This window comes from Cryptomeria japonica, chromosome 5 (genome assembly GCF_030272615.1).
Source record: "Cryptomeria japonica chromosome 5, Sugi_1.0, whole genome shotgun sequence".
NCBI lineage: Eukaryota > Viridiplantae > Streptophyta > Pinopsida > Cupressales > Cupressaceae > Cryptomeria > Cryptomeria japonica.
This window is the reverse complement of record NC_081409.1, coordinates 206,835,376-206,853,650: the sequence shown is the minus strand read 5'-3', so window position 1 is coordinate 206,853,650 and position 18,275 is coordinate 206,835,376. Positions and strand designations below refer to the sequence as shown.

Below are 18,275 nucleotides of genomic sequence, written 5' to 3'. Positions count from 1 at the left end.
GGATCTTTGGAATGCTATTTTAGCCAAGATTGAGAAGAAATTAGCCTACTGGATAACCAAGCCTCTCTCTCTGGCTAGCAAATTTCAAGTTTGCTTGAAGGTTTTGGTTGCCACTCATGTCTACTACTCTTCATGTTGGGCCCCTTACAAGGCCTCTTACACGAAGTAGGAAAGACTTTTGCGGCCTTTTCTTTGGGCCTCTGGTTCCAACCATCAAGGTTTTCACAGAGTCACTTGGGAATAGTGTTGCCTTCCCAAGGAGTCCGGAGGGCTCAAACTTCTTTCTATCCAGAAGAAAGGTCTTGCTTTATGTGCTAAATGGATCATCAGAGCCTTATTTGGTGACGAGGCTTGGAAAATCCTTCTTTGACATTGTATTTCTTCTGGTTTTCCTGCCAATAGGCCGACTTGGAAGGGGATTGGTTTTCAAACCCTTCTCATTATGAAAGACCCAATTTAGATCCAGGGTACTTTTGTTGTTAAAAGTATCTGGCGAGCTTGGGAAGCTATTAAGCCTTGGCTTTGGTGGGCTGGTGATGGTTTTTCCTGATGTGATTTCCATGAATTAACACAACCTCTGGCGGTCACCTCTTTTTCATGTACAAGGGTTCTCGCTGGCTAAAATTCAGGGTGTTAGTTCTTTGCATTTTCACAAATGCGACATTCAAACACCTAAGGACTTGCTTTCTAGAGTTTCTATGAGTATTTGGTCATGGGATGATCTTCAGGTCCAGTTTCGTCTATCTCGATCAGATCAACAAACATATGACCTCCTGGTGTCGAGCTTGCCCTCGCACATGTTACATAAGCTTGGCATTCAGTCTGTCAGACCTTGGTGGAAGGATTGGAAGTGGTATCCTTGGACTCCTCTTGCCAGTTACAAACCCAAAATGGGTTATCTCTGGTTGGTGCCACACTTGCCTATGGTCAATATTCTTAACCAGCAGTGGCATTTGTAGTCTTCTCAAAAATTCCAGAGACTTCGGTTTCTTTCTGTGTGGTCTGCCACCACTGAACCCAAGATTGCACACTTTGCTTGATGTGTTCTTTTTCAGGGGTTACCTTTGGGTTCTAGACTTAAACATTTGGGGGTTCCTGACCCCCGGTGCCCTTTTTGTGGGCACCCAGAAACATTTATGCACATTTTTTGGTTATGTAGAAGAGCTCAATAGTATTGGAGTTGGATCCATGATTTCTTTCGGTCATTTCAGCCTGAACCCTTTTCTTGGCATATGGCTCTTCTGGGTGATTCGCCTAGAATCCCATTCAAGTTTTCCCAAATATGACATGCTTTCAGAATGTAGATCCTATTTACTCTTTGGAAAGATAGAAATGTTGTTCTTTTCACTCACAACTCTTTGGATATTAATGTCTTGCTTTAAGCTAAAGCATGCATTTGTAATAATGTTTTAATGCAAATTTAGGTGCAAGCCAATAAAGTGGCTCTTGAGGTGGGCCACTTATAGGAGCTCCTTCAGGATTGGGGCAATGCCCCTTGTACGATTGCCAGAGTGCCGCCAGATTCTGTATCTGCCGACTGCACTCTGCCCCGTGGCCATGGCTGTGGTCGAAGCTCCTCTTCCTGTCGCTCTCAGACCCCACGGTCCCAAGTCCCTCGCTACTCCTCTGGTGGGGGAGGCGATGCATGGAGGTGCCACTCGACTTCTCCTCCGTGTTGTGGCTTTGCCTCGGGATGGCCTTCTACTGCAATTGTTCTTCGGCTCTTGTTGCCAGTGATGATTATGGGTGGCCTGCTACCACCACCTCTAAATTTCCTCGCCTGGCTCTAGCTATTTCGCCTCCTAGGAGGGAGGAAGGAGAAGAAGAAAAAGAAGAAGAAGAAGACGGGCAATCCATGCCGAACCTGACCCTTGGCCCCATTGATACATGGGGCAAGAAAGATGATCAAAATCCTCCCCCCTTGACTATCACTGCTTTGGCTGCCTGAGGCGATTTTTTTTTTTGATGAATAGTTTTTTTTTATGGCTTCGACTTATTGCAATGTGACTCTCGCGGGGTGATCTCGTATCCCCCGACCTTTTTTTGTGAATATGTACTTTAGTATTAATTTTTAATAAAGAAGGCCTATTCATAAAAAAATAAAATCTTATCATGAAAAAATATAAGAAAAGAGTTACAAATCATTATTTATTTAAAGATGTCAAAATAATGTTATTACTAAAATTCTTACTGTTTAGCTTAGAACTAAATCTCATCAACTCTTGTTAAGAAAGAGTATACACTTAAGGCCAAAAGATACTTGGTAAGAAAGAGTATGCACTTAAGGCCAAAATAGATCCGGGAAGAAAGAGTATGCACTTTTTGCATCTTAGTGAAAGTGGAAATTGAAAAGCATTTTATTGAGAGTGTGATATCTTCAAAGACATGGATAAGTTTATTAATATCTTAATTGCTAACTCATGATATAATTTATTCAACGCACAATATATTGAGAAGTTGAGGACACTCATCATCAACTTACATACCAAAATAATTGATTTATAGAAATTGATTCGATAAGCCCATAAACTATCCTTAACTTCGTAAACATTAAAATTCCTAAACGAAAGTGTATTTTTCCCTCACAGCGAATAAAACAATCACGTTACCGTTGGAAAAAAAGCCCTAAAGGAAAGACCACTCTCCAACCCAGGAGGATGTTCAGCTTACAAGGCAGTACATAGAAAATTGTGACTGTTTATTCTCCATACAAATATTTAACAATAGCGTGGAATATGGCCAGGCCATTTTTGTTTCTCATTATTTTTGGCAGTGCTTGAAACGCAACACAGATTAGGAATTGAAAGGGAGATTATTAATGGCGGACTTAGCAGCAGTTATCAAGCCAGTAACTTTTGTCACTGGAAATGCAAAAAAACTTGAGGAAGTCAAAATGATCTTTGGTCAAACTGTTACATTGCAATCTTTGAAGCTCGACTGTAATTCCCTCTCATATATTTCATTCCATTTCATCTCATTTTTACTATTTTTCGTAGATCTTAACCAGTAATTGTACCACTGAGGCAAAGTTTTTCTTCCTATTAGTGTAGTAACTTTTAACGTTTTCAAAAATGTTTTAGTTTTTCGGGGTTTTTTAAAATATACGAAGCTAATCCCACTACCTTATTTACAAAAGCTGCTAGATAAATAAAGCCTGTAATATAATGTGGTCATTTTGTCAAACAGAGAGCAAGGGTTTTGTTCAATTTATCACAAGAAAAAGAAAAACATTTCGTCAATAAATTCTATTACAAAAATAGAATGACGAGCAAATATTGGTCAGGAAAGATATCGCAGAGCAAATGTTCCCATTTCTTTTTGAGAGAGAAGCAACATAGCAGAAGCCCTAGAAACGAGACTTCTACTGAGTCTTTACTCTTTGAACTTCTCGAGTACTCAAAAACTTGTCTAGAACTGAAAAGCTTAAGTCAGAAGAATTCAAAATTTGGCGCCTGTTATTTATATTGTAAGATAACAGAAAAATGGCATCCACATGTTAGAGCGGATTTTATTCCAACGATTTGAATTACACGTGTTTTGAAACAATGCATTAGGAATACTCGAGCATTAGTCGTGGTAAATGCCTTTACAAGAATTATTAAATCGATTGCGCGCCGCTTAAATCACGGGACAACCCAACAATAGGGTAGTCATAAGTACTGAAATATCAACAGCCCTGAGGCACGCTGCAGACTGTACCCAGAAGAAATAGAGTACATTCATGGATAACGTTCTTTACGATTACATTGCACGCCATTCAAATCACTACAACAATTTGAGTTTCTAGTAAATATACTAGTACTAATAGAGCTAAGACTGTCTAAAAGTAGTGGTAGGAGCTACCTAAATATTGAAATCCCTGAAGCACGCTGCAGATTGTGCCCAAAAGAAATATAGTACTCTGATGGATAACATTTTTCAGAATTAGATTTCATGCCACTCAAATCATTGGACAAACCAACAATTTGAGATTCTAGAAAATAATTAGGATGAAGAGAGCTAAGACCATAAAAAGGGTAGTGATAGCTACCGAAATACTGACACCCCTGACGCACACTGCAGCCTGTCCCTAAAAGAAGTAGAGTACTTTCATGGACAACATACTTCAGTATTAGATTTCATGCCACTTAAATCACTGGACAATCCAACATTTTGGGTTTCTAGTAAATAACTAGTATGGACATAGATTAGACTGTAAAAAGGGTAGTGATAGCTACCTAAATATTGACACCTCTGAAGCACACTGCAGGATTATAAACGGTGGATTGTAATACAGATAAAACTAAACTGTCTTCCACATAAATTCACAATCAATATTATCGAGTCTGGATGTTTCTGGGTTTGTTTATCTAAGCTGTTAAACAACAAAGCATGGATGATAAATATATGTTTTAAACCAGTTGGAAATCTGAGGTAAATATTAATAGTTGTTAGTCTACAATTTATAAGTCAGTGGTTGCATCAATCTGTAAATCCTCATGACCTCATCTAATAACGGATTTTAATACCCATCAGAAGACATTTGATAGTGCGTGAAAGGGCAGCGAGATAAACTAGATATTGAAAAGAAATGCCACAGATTATGGTCCAATTATCAAAAACATCTTGGTAGTTTAATAGGGATCTGGGTGCGACACATATCTGATATGAATTTTTACTCAAACTATCTTCTACTTCTATGAATTTTTACTCAAACTAGGTTGGATAAATGAGTTCAGTTGACTAGGCAAGATACTTCACAATCAATGAAATACTAGTAGTATGAAAATAAGAGCTTCACCATCAATCATGCACAAAGATCTTCCATCCATCTAATTATCATCATCTAACATGAGGATCCAACAAGAAACCCTGCAATTATGTAGAAGAAACAACACATTCCACCATATCTCCAATGAAAAGGATGTTTATTTACAAGTTTGGCAACAATTTCTGCCTTCTCCTCCTACTCTACTTCTAATTGCTAACTACTATCAACTATTAATCTGCTATTAACTATTGCTGAACTATTAACCTTTACAAATGAGAAAACTGAGCCTTATATAGATAACTCTTTACAATGAATGGCTCAGATTGATTCATAATCAATGGCCAAGATTACAAAATAGAAACCCTAATTACGGTTTTGTACACCCATTGCATAGCATTTAATGCTTGACCAATGATAAAATTACAAAATATAGGACACATGCCCTCCCTTGAATGTTTGACCAATAGATGGTGAAGGTAGGTACATCGAACTTTGTGTCCACATGTGGTAGTTATCTGCCTCACTGGATGAGTCAGGTGCATCGACTTTGGATGCCTTGACTTGGAATGATGTGTGAAGGTGAATTGGCGATGACTGGGCGCCACCTCAGCTTGATCCTTGTAACTAATCACAATGTAGGTGATTGATGCATATCTCTTGATACTCAACATTTCTAAGCTCAATCATGAATGAGACGAAGGTAGGAGATATTTGCGAATTGCATCATCCTTGGGGATCAATCTTTCTAACTTTGATTAACTCTTTTGGAATTATCTCCTTGATCTTGAATCCCTTCACCTTCTTGTTTTGGAATTCTGCCTTAGTGCTGCATTGGATGTAGACCTAGTGATTTTTATGCTTGTTCTTTCTTTCTTGCTGTGAATGCATTGATCATACTACTCCTTGCCTCTTATCTCACTTGTCTTTGATTCGCCATCATCTTGGAGCTGATCCTCATCACGTTTTGCTAAGTTTTTCCATAGCTTGAGTTTCTCTCCCTAGCCTCGCCTTAAGTATGTTGAAGTGTGAATGTTGTTCATCTTCACATTGCTGTCTTCTTTGTATCTACTTCCTTGGGCTTGGACACTATGAGCTGAACCCTTGCATGTCCTTATCTCCCTCAAGTGATGAAATTCCTCCTCCCTTGCTTTCATAACCTGAAAAGCAAACAAACCTTGATCAAGATATAGAAGAAAACAATGTCATTCTTAGAATCTGAAATAATTCCCTTTTTTTAATTTCTGATTTTCACATTTCAAGGTCTGATTCATTTCAAGGGCTGCTATTACTCATGGATTTGGAAGTAACTTCTGAAGAATTTCGGGCTTTTAGACACCCACTGACAGTCAGCATGAGTAGGTCGGACTTTTTATAGGGCACTGACAATGGTCGGGCTTTTGGTAGGGCATTGACTGTGGGATGAGGCAGGTCAGACCTTTAGGGGTGCACTGACGGTGCTGCAATCAGGTCGTGGTTTTAGGCTTCAAGTGGAAGTAGCAACTTCCAACCTTTATCATTTGCATCCCCTTGATCAGCATCTTTGATCATTTACTTGATCAACCTTCTTAAAATTGTTCCCTCTTTCATATTTGGTGGGGGTTTTGGATAGTCATAGCAAATTCACTCAGCATGGTTGGACTTTTTGGACCCCACTAGCAGTGGTCAGGGATTTTACCTTGAACTGGAAGTTCATGCTCTTGGTTCAGACCTTTTGGCTCCAACTGGCTGGGTATAAGGAAGGTCAGACTTTTATGGGTGAAATGGAAGTGACATCAAAGTGCGAGTTCATCTTACTCACATAGCATTTCAACATGCTTCCACTTACCACTATGCAACCTATTTCAAACATCATTAGCTTTAAAATTCTAAGGCATTGACTTCAAGGAACACTGATCTTACTGAATTCATGAATCTCTCAACCTGAATGGACTTTGGGTAGGTAATTGGAAGTGATATCAGCCTGGGAGGAGATTTGAGGCATCATTGGCAGTGGTCGAGGTTTTCATCCCTCACTGGCAGTGACTCAAAGATGTCCGTTTACTTGCTCCATTAGCTTTGTTCAAGATCTTTCCACTCACTAACAGCTGATTTTACCAATCTCAAACATTATTATCTCTCAAAACTTTAAGCACCCACCTCAATTATCTCTCAAAACTTTAAGCACCCACCTCAATCAATGTTCATTTTGCCAAGTGTAAGGACTTTCTCACCTTGATCCGGCTTTGGACCAGTACCTAGAAATGATTCCTTGCAGGTCAGAGATTTAGGCACTCACTGGAAGTGAAAGCAAAGGCAGGTTGGAGTTTTGAGGGGTCAGAGGAAGTGACCTCTCTTGTTCAATTTCATGGGTTGTGGCATTTACCTTACTCATTTCAAGGGTCCATCATCATCAACCAAGCCTCGTCATGATTGGCATTCATCAAACATCTCAATTCTTGTGATTGACCTCCATACTTGCACTCAACATTTCTATCTCTGATGATGATGTTGATCAAATGAAATGATCATCATATATCGTTCATTTCCAAGGTGTTGAGGACTAACCCACTCATTTCATCCTAAAGAGAAAGACATGACCTGTTCATTTCCTGGCAACTTGGGGCACTGCACCTCCTCAAGTAAAAGGCTAATAGCCAGAGACACTACCAGAAGACTAAACTAAGACAACTAACCTAGAAAGTGGAAAATGTGGGGGTCCTCATTTGCAATGGGGTGATGTGTGAAAACGTCACAACATAGACCTATATGGAGACGTCTCCAGACATTAGGAGACCTTAGATGAAGTTAAAAGAACTAAACAGACACTGTAATAGACATTATTTTCCGTTTTTTTGTTAAAGTTCACAAGTTTTGTTTGTGGTGCAAATTTCCTTATTAAATCCCAAAGATGTAAGGATATGAAGCCAAACAATGATAAGGCTTAAGATGTGTACATGCATTGAAGTTTTATCAATTGATTGAAAACATAGTCATCTCCAAGGTCCCCCATCCTATGCTTTTAAAAATGATGGGATTTGCCTCTTAGTTTCTTTGTCATCTCCAGCTCCAGGTGATTATGGTTTTAAATATTTTTTTTCTATGATGATGTTGATATTTAAAATATCTATATGATTAATCCATCTCAATACTTTAAAATGTTAGTTTTATTTTAATTTTTAAGCATTTTAGTATCTAACATTCTTTAAAGATATCCATTGGCTTATATATATAGCTGTCTCCAAGTACTTTCTTTAACCTTTTTTGAAGATTTCATATTGGCAGCTGTCCCTGTCTCCCATACTAGTAGGCAAGAATTCTATATTGTTGATCTTAGTTGGTTTTTGAAGGATGTTGCCCATGTATGGTGAATGCACTCAATGATAACTGTAGCACGTGATAAATTCCTACGAATTGATTAGGCAGTTATATTCACTTTCCAAAGTGCTATTCTCTGCAACTTGGATTGTACTATCATAAAACTGTGCATTGGGATAAAATATTACTTCCATTTGAGAGCATAGTACTTCTATTTGAGACATACAATGGGTTTTAGGCAATCAATGACAATGGATTAGTTGTTTTGTAAGGTAGTAATGGAGTGTAGTGTGGTGGAAGGATGACCAGACTGTATTGTAGCAGACTAGCATATGTCTGTAGAAGGTTGAGCAGGGGGGCCAGTTGCAAGTTGCTAAATATTCCAGTAAGAAGTTGTATGGCAGAAAATTCAATTGGATAGTGTATAGTAGAACAATCACCAGACCATACGATGTATGTAGGAAGTTCAGTGGACTATCTGTCTGAAGAAGTTTGAACAGAGGGGCCAGTTGCAAGTTGCAACAGACTATATGGTGCTAAATATTCCAGTAAGAAGTTGAATGGCAGAAAATTCAATTGGATAGTGTATAGTAGAACAACCACCAGACCATACAATGTATGTAGGAAGTTGAGTGGACAAAAAGGCTATATTGTAGTCATCGAGTGCTTAGAATCCTTTTAAAGCCATATGGTTAGAAGCAGAGATTGATACAAAGGGGATATGGTAGAAAATAGGCTTTCAATAAGCTGTATGGTGGGTGCACATTTTAGAGACCATAGGTGGGAATCAAATCATTTTTCCTTTGTTTTTATCATAATATTTTTCTTCTGAGCCTTGAATTGTATTTATTTCTGGATTTCATTAATTTGTCAAACTTCTTGATTTACACAATATCGATAGATTCCTTTATAACATTCATTAGCACAACATGTAATTTGCTTTCAATAATTGTTTTTAATAACTTTGACATGCTTGCTCATACCTTCATTGATTGAGTCTATTTCTGGAATCTTCAGAGTATAATCCTGGTAGTTCTGCTTGAGTAGCATAATCAATCATATTAATAGCTTCTTTCCTTGATTGTTAAATTTTTTATTTAGAGCTCGCTACTAAGAGGCAAGTAGTGACTGAACTTAAGGACATCTCAACAGAGGTAAAATCTGGCCTGATTCAATGATGCATTGTCTACATGATTGTAGTTTGTTTCAATAAAAGATTTCATAAATCATAATCTTGCTTCCCCTCAAAAGAATAATCACTTGAAGATCATATATGCATACACATTTTATAATTTTAAGGTCTCAAAATCACCAAGTCTGGTAAGGCACAAAATTTTGCCACTGTACATCGTGGTTGTCTATAGAGGGTGCAATGGTGCTACATTGCATCATTGGTAAAGAAGTTTGGGTTTATTGTTTTGTAAGTGTGACATTGTACCATGTTTCATTCATTGAGCAGTATGGCTATCAATAAAAGGTGCATCAGTTGTCTCTAAGATTTTCTTTGAACAGTTTTCTACCCTGTCTAAACCCCATGACTAAACTCCATAGTCTTCGCCACTTATTTTAGAATGCTTGGAACTCAACACCTTTGCTCAAGTGTAGTTTGTTTACATTTCAATGTCTTTTCTCCCTAACTGGAATGACACATTTATTTGATGTTTACATTCTCATTGGTTGTAGATTTGTTCTTAACGTTAGTTTCATGTCATATTCACTGTTGTGAAAATGAGCAAATGAGTTAGAAGTTAGAACATTACTGGGTGAATGATGATGAAGCTCTCATTGCTACTCATACAAATGTTTTACAGAGTTGTATGTCTTCAATTTGGTTTATGGTCTTTCTCCTTGCATTCACAGTATTGATGTTTTCTTCTTTTCTAAAGATACTCTCAAAAAATGGTGCCCTATTGTCCTTATTTAATCAGATAGTCATAGTAACCTTGTGAGGATGAAGACTGAGTTTTTTGCTTGGATAATGTGTTCATGAAAGGGCCCTTGTATGCCATGGGTGCAGTCTTGCCACTCAAGTTAGAAGCAATTTATTTTTGAGCATCACGATTGTTTCCTAAACTGAGCAGCACTACAATTGAAAATAATGAAGCTGTAGCACTTAATCAACTTCAGTCTCTGTGAGTTTCTGTGCTGTTTCATGCTGCTTGTTCCTTTTAGTATTCTTTTTTGTTACCCTCTTGGTTTGTGTTCTCCCATCTCCCCTTTGCTCGGGGTTGCTGTTTCTTTTCTACAGCTTGGCTGCTTCTATGTCATTTATGTTGGTATAGCTTGTAAGAGGGTGGAGGCCCTTTCAAAAACCTCTTTTTTCACCTTCAATAAAAAATAACAATACTACTTTTTTGGAGTTTCAACCTTTTGACAACAATACATATTGTTTTTTGGCTATATCATCATTTGACATTAAATGCCATTGTCACATATTCTAGCATGACAATGTGAATCACCTAGTTCAATGTACTTTAGTTTCAGATCCATTGTTTCTTTATTCCGAATTCAGTTTGAAAGATTCATTAGTTCCTTGTATTTTTCTTGGTATTTATTCTTAGGGCATCAACTTATTTTGTGCAACACTTTTTAATTACCTCTAAGTTTGGCTTTCTGTTTCTGATAAGACATTGTGAATTTTCCTTTAGTCTAAAAGTTATTAAACTATTGTTATGTACTTAATATAATGTTAATAATTATGCTTTATGATAAATTTGATGTCATGATGCCAAGTTTATAACATAATGGTATGGATAAACATATTGAATTAGGAAGCCAACCAAATATGAAACTTTGGTCATGCCATGTATGAACTCTCTCCAGAGTCTTTCGTAATAACATTTCCTTTCTAGTTTCCTTTCAAGGTTCAGAGTATCGTTGTGTGTGCATGTTTTGGAAAAGATAACTCTTCTTAACCTGCAGTTGTGCACATAAGTTTTAAGGTATTTGCTCCGGTAACACACCTATCCACTTCTTTTACCTGATGGAGCTAATGCTTTAACACTGATTTTTCTGGGTCTTCCACCTATTTATATACAATTTTATTCACGTTTTGCAGATCGTGTTTATTATTATTAATGTGGCTTTGAGAAGTATCGATAGACAAATTGTGACCTGATTTACATTGACTGATTTTACTTACAGTGCCTGAACTGCAGGGTGAACCTGAAAACATTTCAAAGGAAAAAGCTCGCTTGGCATCACGACAGGTCTGCTATTTCTTTGTATTTTAGATTATCTACGGTCTGCTATTTCTTTGTATTTTAGATTATCTACAACTATTTTATGTGAGTAAAATAGTTTTGTTAATGACTAAAACAATAAATAAGTTGTGGTGCATGATGCTCTATTGGTTTTCATATTACAGCTCAGAAACCTTGATTTCTGTAATTATATATAATTTCTTGTGCTTGGATTTTTAGGTTCTGAAAAATTATAGATGTTTTTGTCATGTTTTTTGAATTAACTTGTACGTGCATTGCACAAGTTGCCTTGACAAATCTTGCTCGACTTTATGAAAGGTAAATGGACCAGTGCTCGTTGAAGATACATGCCTCTGTTTCAATGCACTGAAAGGTATTCCAGGTAAGATCACTCTATTTGTTCCTTGGTTGATTTGACTCAAACATAAGATTGGATTTATTTGTGTACTCTGATTTCTGGGCTCAATCGGTAATATCTCTTTCTATTTGACAACATAGTCATTTTGTCTTACAGGGCCTTACATGTAAGTTCTTTAATCGCCATACAAGTTTCAACACCTATACTGGCTGTAAGATAATGTATAAAATCAAAACATAGATTTCCAACTGATTATGCTGGATTTGAGTAGTTTGTATTACCGTTATTAGATGTAAACCTCCTTCTATTTGTCTCTCTATTTTATTTTATAACTCATATGGATATCCTACCATGCTTTATGTACATTCTTTGAACATGATTCAGGAACTTTGTTTGTAGACAAATCATATTTAATATTCCAAGGGTTTGATTTCAATAGTTGAATACTATAAATTGTGGTTTTAACTGCAGTTCCTTTTTAATCCCTCAGAAACTTTCTGTCTGATTTTCTCTGAATTACATTATCATTTGTACTTTTATTTAATACTTCAAAGGTGTGAAGTAGAAGACAAACTTACATGATTGTGTCACTGAATGCAGAAAGTGGTTTCTTGAGAAGATTGGTCATGAAGGTAATCGAGGCTGCAATTAGATTGTGGTCATGTTCATTTTTTATCCTTAATTACCAAATCCATAACTCTCTTATCACACTTTAAACACATAACTTTAGCAGTTGTCATGTTGCAGAGTTTCTGAACGTTTTTAGTTGCAGGGTTGAACAATTTGCTCCATGCATATGAAGACAAATCTGCTTATGCTTTGTGCATTTTTTCTTTATCACTTGGGCCTGATTCTGAACCTTTAAGTTTTGTTGGAAAAACTGAGGTACGTTTAGCAGTTAGCTTATGCTCCAATAGTTATTAAAATTGTGGAATAAATTTTTTCATCTAAACTGCATTTGCCGTGTAGTAGTTTTTTCATTGTGTTACTAGTTATTCCAATCTGTGTCAAAAACATCCAAATTTTCTGTCAACGAATGGATTTCTGAGTATGAAAATTTCAGCTCATTATCAATTGCATTCTTGGCACTAAGTTCAGTTTCATAAGTCATTTTTAGTACAATAATATTGCTTAATCTTCTCACATGATGTGAGGCTACTCCACATCATTTTAGTTATTTGTGAAATGTAGAAGAGATTCCACATCTTCATGGCATCTCTGTTTCAAAGTGGTAGATGAAGGATCCATTGATAAGTAAAGTTTGTTGATTTCTATTTTAGTGCTTCCTGTGAACTTGACATATTGCATCCAGGTGTAACATTATATACTGCGACCCTGCAATTATTCGTATTAACTATATCTGATATAATGTGCATGTTTCTTGAAAGAACCATATCCCGTAAATATTGCTCATTCAATGTTGGGTGTAGAACACATGAAATCTTTTGATTTGCATTCTCTTTCCCTCATAGCATGTGGAGATTGATGTTTGAGATTCTGTGGGGGTTGGTTTCTTAATTTGAAATTATTACTACTTCAAAGCTTCTGTAGTAGCATCTGATATGCTTTTCAGATACATTTGGTTCTGTATTCAAAGGAGCCCTCCTATGATGTGCTCATGTATTTTATTACTTTCCTCTAGATAACCCGAAATTCATAATTTAGATTGGTGGTGATCTGTTCATTTATATGTGTTGGTGTTGGAAATAAGCCACACCCGGACCGACGATGGACTGGTCCAAGAGGGGCCAGTAGCTCAGTGGTAGAGCACTCCAGCAGTGTATGGAAGGTCCTAGGTTCGAGTCCTAGCTGGTCCATGTCTCAACATGGTATCAGAGCCAAGTCCAGGCTAGGAGCCCCAAACACACAAGAGGTGTGGCTTAAGGGGGGGTGTTGGTGTTGGAAATAAGCCATACCCGGACCGACGATGGACTGGTCCAAGAGGGGCCAGTAGCTCAGTGGTAGAGCACTCCAGCAGCATATGGAAGGTCCTAGGTTCGAGTCCTAGCTGGTCCATGTCCCAACAATATGTAGCAGTAATATATTTTCATCTTTAGGTGGCATTATTATTTTTGCTAGAATTTAATGCCCAAACTGTTACAAAACGGATGCTCTGATTGAAAGCATGGTTGAGAATGAGTTTTGCCTTGGTCAGTGTGATTTGTAGGATTTTGGATTTATTTCATCTGATTGTTTGAGTCCGACTATTCATATGGAATAGTTCTTCAATTTGGCGAGTTGAATAGTCTTTTCATTCTTAATTTGTTTTCTTGTTTTCCATAATTGTTGGGCCCTTATGTTAAACAAGGTTTTTGCAAGCATGGCATTGATTCTTCACATCCTGATTCTCCTCCTTATTTAGCATGCTTTGCGTTAACTAATCATGCATATCTAGACTTTACTTTATCCAATTCCTAACATCTAATTGTGCTCAGCATGTTGTGATTCTTTTTTCTTTGTGATACGAAAAAATATATTTAGCTGATAGGTTTCTTATGTAGGCTTTTGAGTGCGGAAAATTGTCTCACGCCAGCAAATAGCTTTTGGATGATAAGAAATTACCTTATACTTTGCTGTATACTCTTTCATATTATCCCAATCTGCAAACAAATAGCCACATTATATGCATCAATACAGTCCACTTACCTGTGCAGTGGCAACAAAATTTAGAGCAATCTACCATAACAATGAAAAAACCCTAACATGAGTGTGAGCTGTTTGGCTAGCTGATTTGATTGGGTTTGTATGTAGTTCTTTTTGTCAACCTTTACCACCACCCAAAAATATTGTATAATATACTTCAAATCTGCTTATTTGCAACAGATTTTTTTAGTGCAATGAAAGAAATTTGATGACTTTGGAGCTTCTTGGTAGGCACAAAGTCGTGCCAGCAAAAGTCACAGAGCATGGGGAGAAGAGTTAGTCTGGGTCCCTGTAATAACAACAAGCATAAGAGAGGCATTGGTCTGGAATCTACTGGTGTGAAATACCACTAGAGCATATAAAGCAGTAGCATTGATGCTCATGAGCTGTTGGAACAGAGCAATGGCTTGTGTTTTCTACACATAATATTGCACAAGGGACGATTCACCATTTTTTATGTTTTCTTTGGTTCCATCATGACCCTTAGCTCCTCTTAAGTGTTTAGAATGCAGCAGGCCCTCTGCAACAGAACTTTGGCCTTTTTTAGGGACTTGTGTTTCATTCAAACTATTCGGCATCTCAGGAAGCTACAAAATCCCTGAGTTTAGTATAACAATGGGGAAAAACCCTAGAGCAAGGGAGAGATGTTATCTTTAATCATGGATTCTAATAGTTCCATAGTTTGTGAGCTTGGCAGATAGACCGCCCACACCAACACTCCTCTCATGTGTTTTGGTAGCATCTTTGAGAGGTATAAAGGAATTGCCTACACTCCCAATGATAAATTTCATTGCTATTTTAAATTCAAGTTATTAGATTACAATTATAATAGTTAAAGGATAAAGTTGTGTGACTGTAACTTGAGACCAAGATAAAACACACTGGAGTAGAGCCTATGGATGCCCAATCCAACCAAATTATTCGATAAAATGCTACATTACTACACTCTGAGAAAATATTATAATTATATTAGCTTGTAGTCATATAATTATGATTATTTCATAGTCCTAAACTACATTTACAATTAGATTCCAACTTGACTGATTCCTTTCTTTTAATTCTTTTTAAATCTTATTGTGGCCTATTTATATTCCATATCAACTAGACGTAGAGCCACAACTTCGGGGCCCTAATGCACCAATCAGGTATATTATCATCATTAGCATAGATTGAGGATTCTGCGAGTCATGGCGGGGACTCATGGGACTCACGAGTCCTAGGATTCGCCGAGTTGACACGCCATTGACTTGCGAGCCAAGTCTTGGAGAATCCAAGCTGTGACTCGCTGAGTCTTGGTGAGTGAGTTGCGCAAGTCCTAGAGTCAGATTCGCAAGTCCTAACTCAAGACTCTCAAATTTGCCAGAAAATGCCTAGGCCGGGCCAAAAACGTTTTAAAGCATGATTTTTGGTTTTTTTTGCATTTCTTTTGCTCTTTGTTTCCCAAAACAGGCCTGCACATTGAAATAGGGTTGGAAGAAGCGGAGAAGAGGAGGATATGAGATTGAAATAGAGCAAAGTAAGTGATATTTTCTCTTTTTTTTTTTGTTTTCTTCGATTGAAAATCAGAAAAATCTTGAAAAATAGGAGAAATGTTGGCAAAAATTTTTCCATTTCTCTTCATAATCTATTTCCTAGTATTTTTATTTTTTTCAAATGATTGATAATCATTTTTTTGCTGATTTTTTACAAAATCCTACTGATTTTTTAATTTTTTCATGTTGAAATAGCAATGTCAACTTCATAGTCAAGGCCATGTAGAAAAGACCCTACATGGAAGTATGGGATACTAGGAAATAAAGAGGGTGAGGTCACTTGTATTGAATGTGGTAAATGGATGATAGGGGCAATTAATAGATTAAATTCCCACATTGCCAAAATACTTGGACAAAATGTGGACATATCTCCTACATCAAGTATAGAGATGGTTAGAAAGATGAAGGCCCTTCTTGCTAATTTTGACATGAGAAAAAAAGAAAGGCCAAAGACAAAGGAAGCACTTGCAGTAGTGATGAGTTAGAATGTATCCACTTCTATGCCATTGGATCCCCTTGGTGGCCCAAGTCTAAGCATCCGTCAACCACATTCATCTTTTGGTGAGAGTCCCAAGGGTTCTTTTTCTACTGCTAGTCAGATTCCTTCGTCAAGACCAAATTAATTTATTCCACGCAATGTTGCAGGAGGACAACCTTCACTTGAAGTTACTGGTTGGAATAAAGAAAAACAACATGAAGCTAGGATGGCAACAACAAATTTTGGGTACTACAATAATTTACCTTTCAATGTGGCGAACAACCCATATTGGGAAGGTTTGGTGAATGCATTGACAATTGCAGGCAAGGGGTTTAAGACCCTAACAACTAGAGATTTGAGTAGGCCATTGTTAGAGGAAGCTGTAAAAAATACACGGTTTGTGGTTGATGAACAAAAGAAATATTGGCGGAGAAAAGGCTGCGACATTTTATCAGATGGATGGACATATGGATGGAATAGACTCTCCTAAACTTTTTACTGGCTTCTAATGGTGCATTGGTGTTACTAAAGTCTATAGATGCTTCCCATGAAATAAAAAATGTTGAGACTTTGTGCAATTTATTAGACAGGGTGATTTAGGAGGTTGGTGTTGAGAATGCTGTCCAAATTATCACAGACAATGCAGCTGCGTATGTAACCGTAGGTAAAATGCTTATGGAGAGGCATCCTATAATTTCATGGAGTCCTTGTGCTGCACATTGCTTGGACTTGTTGTTAGAGGACATTGGGAAGATTGGATGGATGAAAAGTGTGGTTAAAGATGCTAAAAATGTTACCAAATTTATCTACAACCATACTTGGGTCCTTTCTTTGATGAGAAAACACACAAATGGCAAGGACCTGTGCAATTAGGAGTGACATAATTTGCTAGCCACTTCCTCAGATTGCGTAGCATTCTTGGTGCCATTCCTCATCTCAAGCAAATGTTTGTTTGATGCTTGGTTGGAGTCTCCATTTTCCAAAAAAGTTGAAGCGGAGATGATTGTAACTGTAGCTTTTGATGACACATTCAACAAAAATGCAAAGGAGTTGATTAGGGTAAGTAACAAACACAAACATAAATTTCATACAAGATAATCTATTTGCTGTTTTTTTTTGAAGGGGTTAATTTTGTAATAATTTAAAATTTGTTTTCATTTTTTTTAGGTGATAGAAGGTTTGTTAAGGGTTCTTCATATGGTGGATGGAGAGGGCTTGCTAATGGGTTTCATTTATGAGGCCATGGATAGGGCCAAAGAGGCCATTTCACATTACTATGGTGGAAACAAGATAAAATATGAAATCATTTGGCATATCATTGATCGTAGATGGACAAACCAACTCCACCAGCTGATACATGCCATAGCCTATTTCTTGAACCCAAAATTATACTTCTCTGATACATTTAAGGCTGATGAGGAGGTCATTGCAAGTATTATTGCATGCATTGATAAGATGGTGCCTAATCGTGACTTGAGAGACGAGGTTCTTGATGAGTTGGAGGTGAGATTTGCTATATCTTATTTATGAATTTGGCAATGTTGACTATCCAAAAACATCCATTTTACATACATAATAAGTAATTTTCTATATTTGATTTAATTCTAATTTTTATCTATTTAAGGTCTACAAGGGTGCAAAGGGGAGACTCTTTTCTTTAGCTCAAGTAGTTGATAGGAGATAAAAACAACGAGGTAAAAAATTTAGTTCAGTGATACAAGAAAAATTGAGAAACTTGATTCTTATATTTTTTTACTTAATTCTTATATTTCTAAATGATTTTTTGTAGATTTATGGTGGGAGAATTATGGTGCTGGCATGCCTAATCTTCAAATGATAGCCATTCGTACTGTTTGAGCCATGTAGTGCTTCTGGGTGTGAATACAATTGGAGTTTATTTGAAAACATTCATACAAAGACGAGAAATAGGTTGACGCAACAATGCCTCAATGATCTTGTCTTTGTTCATTACAACCTTCACTTTCAAACTAGAAAGATGGAGGGCATTTCACACGAG

General features: G+C 37.1%; 1 protein-coding gene across 1 annotated transcript in view; it reads left to right on the top strand.

Annotated features, from left to right (window-relative positions):
- The first annotated feature begins 2,578 nt into the window (after window positions 1-2,578).
- The window catches only part of LOC131054625 (inosine triphosphate pyrophosphatase), a 56,866-nt gene continuing 41,169 nt past the window's right edge, over window positions 2,579-18,275 (top strand). Inside the window, exons 1-6 of the mRNA XM_057989174.2 lie at window positions 2,579-2,939; window positions 11,189-11,253; window positions 11,566-11,629; window positions 11,762-11,771; window positions 12,206-12,237; window positions 12,378-12,490. Of these exons, the coding sequence (XP_057845157.1) occupies window positions 2,819-2,939; window positions 11,189-11,253; window positions 11,566-11,629; window positions 11,762-11,771; window positions 12,206-12,237; window positions 12,378-12,490 (405 nt within the window). The 5' untranslated portion in view covers window positions 2,579-2,818. The remainder of the gene's footprint in view (window positions 2,940-11,188; window positions 11,254-11,565; window positions 11,630-11,761; window positions 11,772-12,205; window positions 12,238-12,377; window positions 12,491-18,275) is intronic.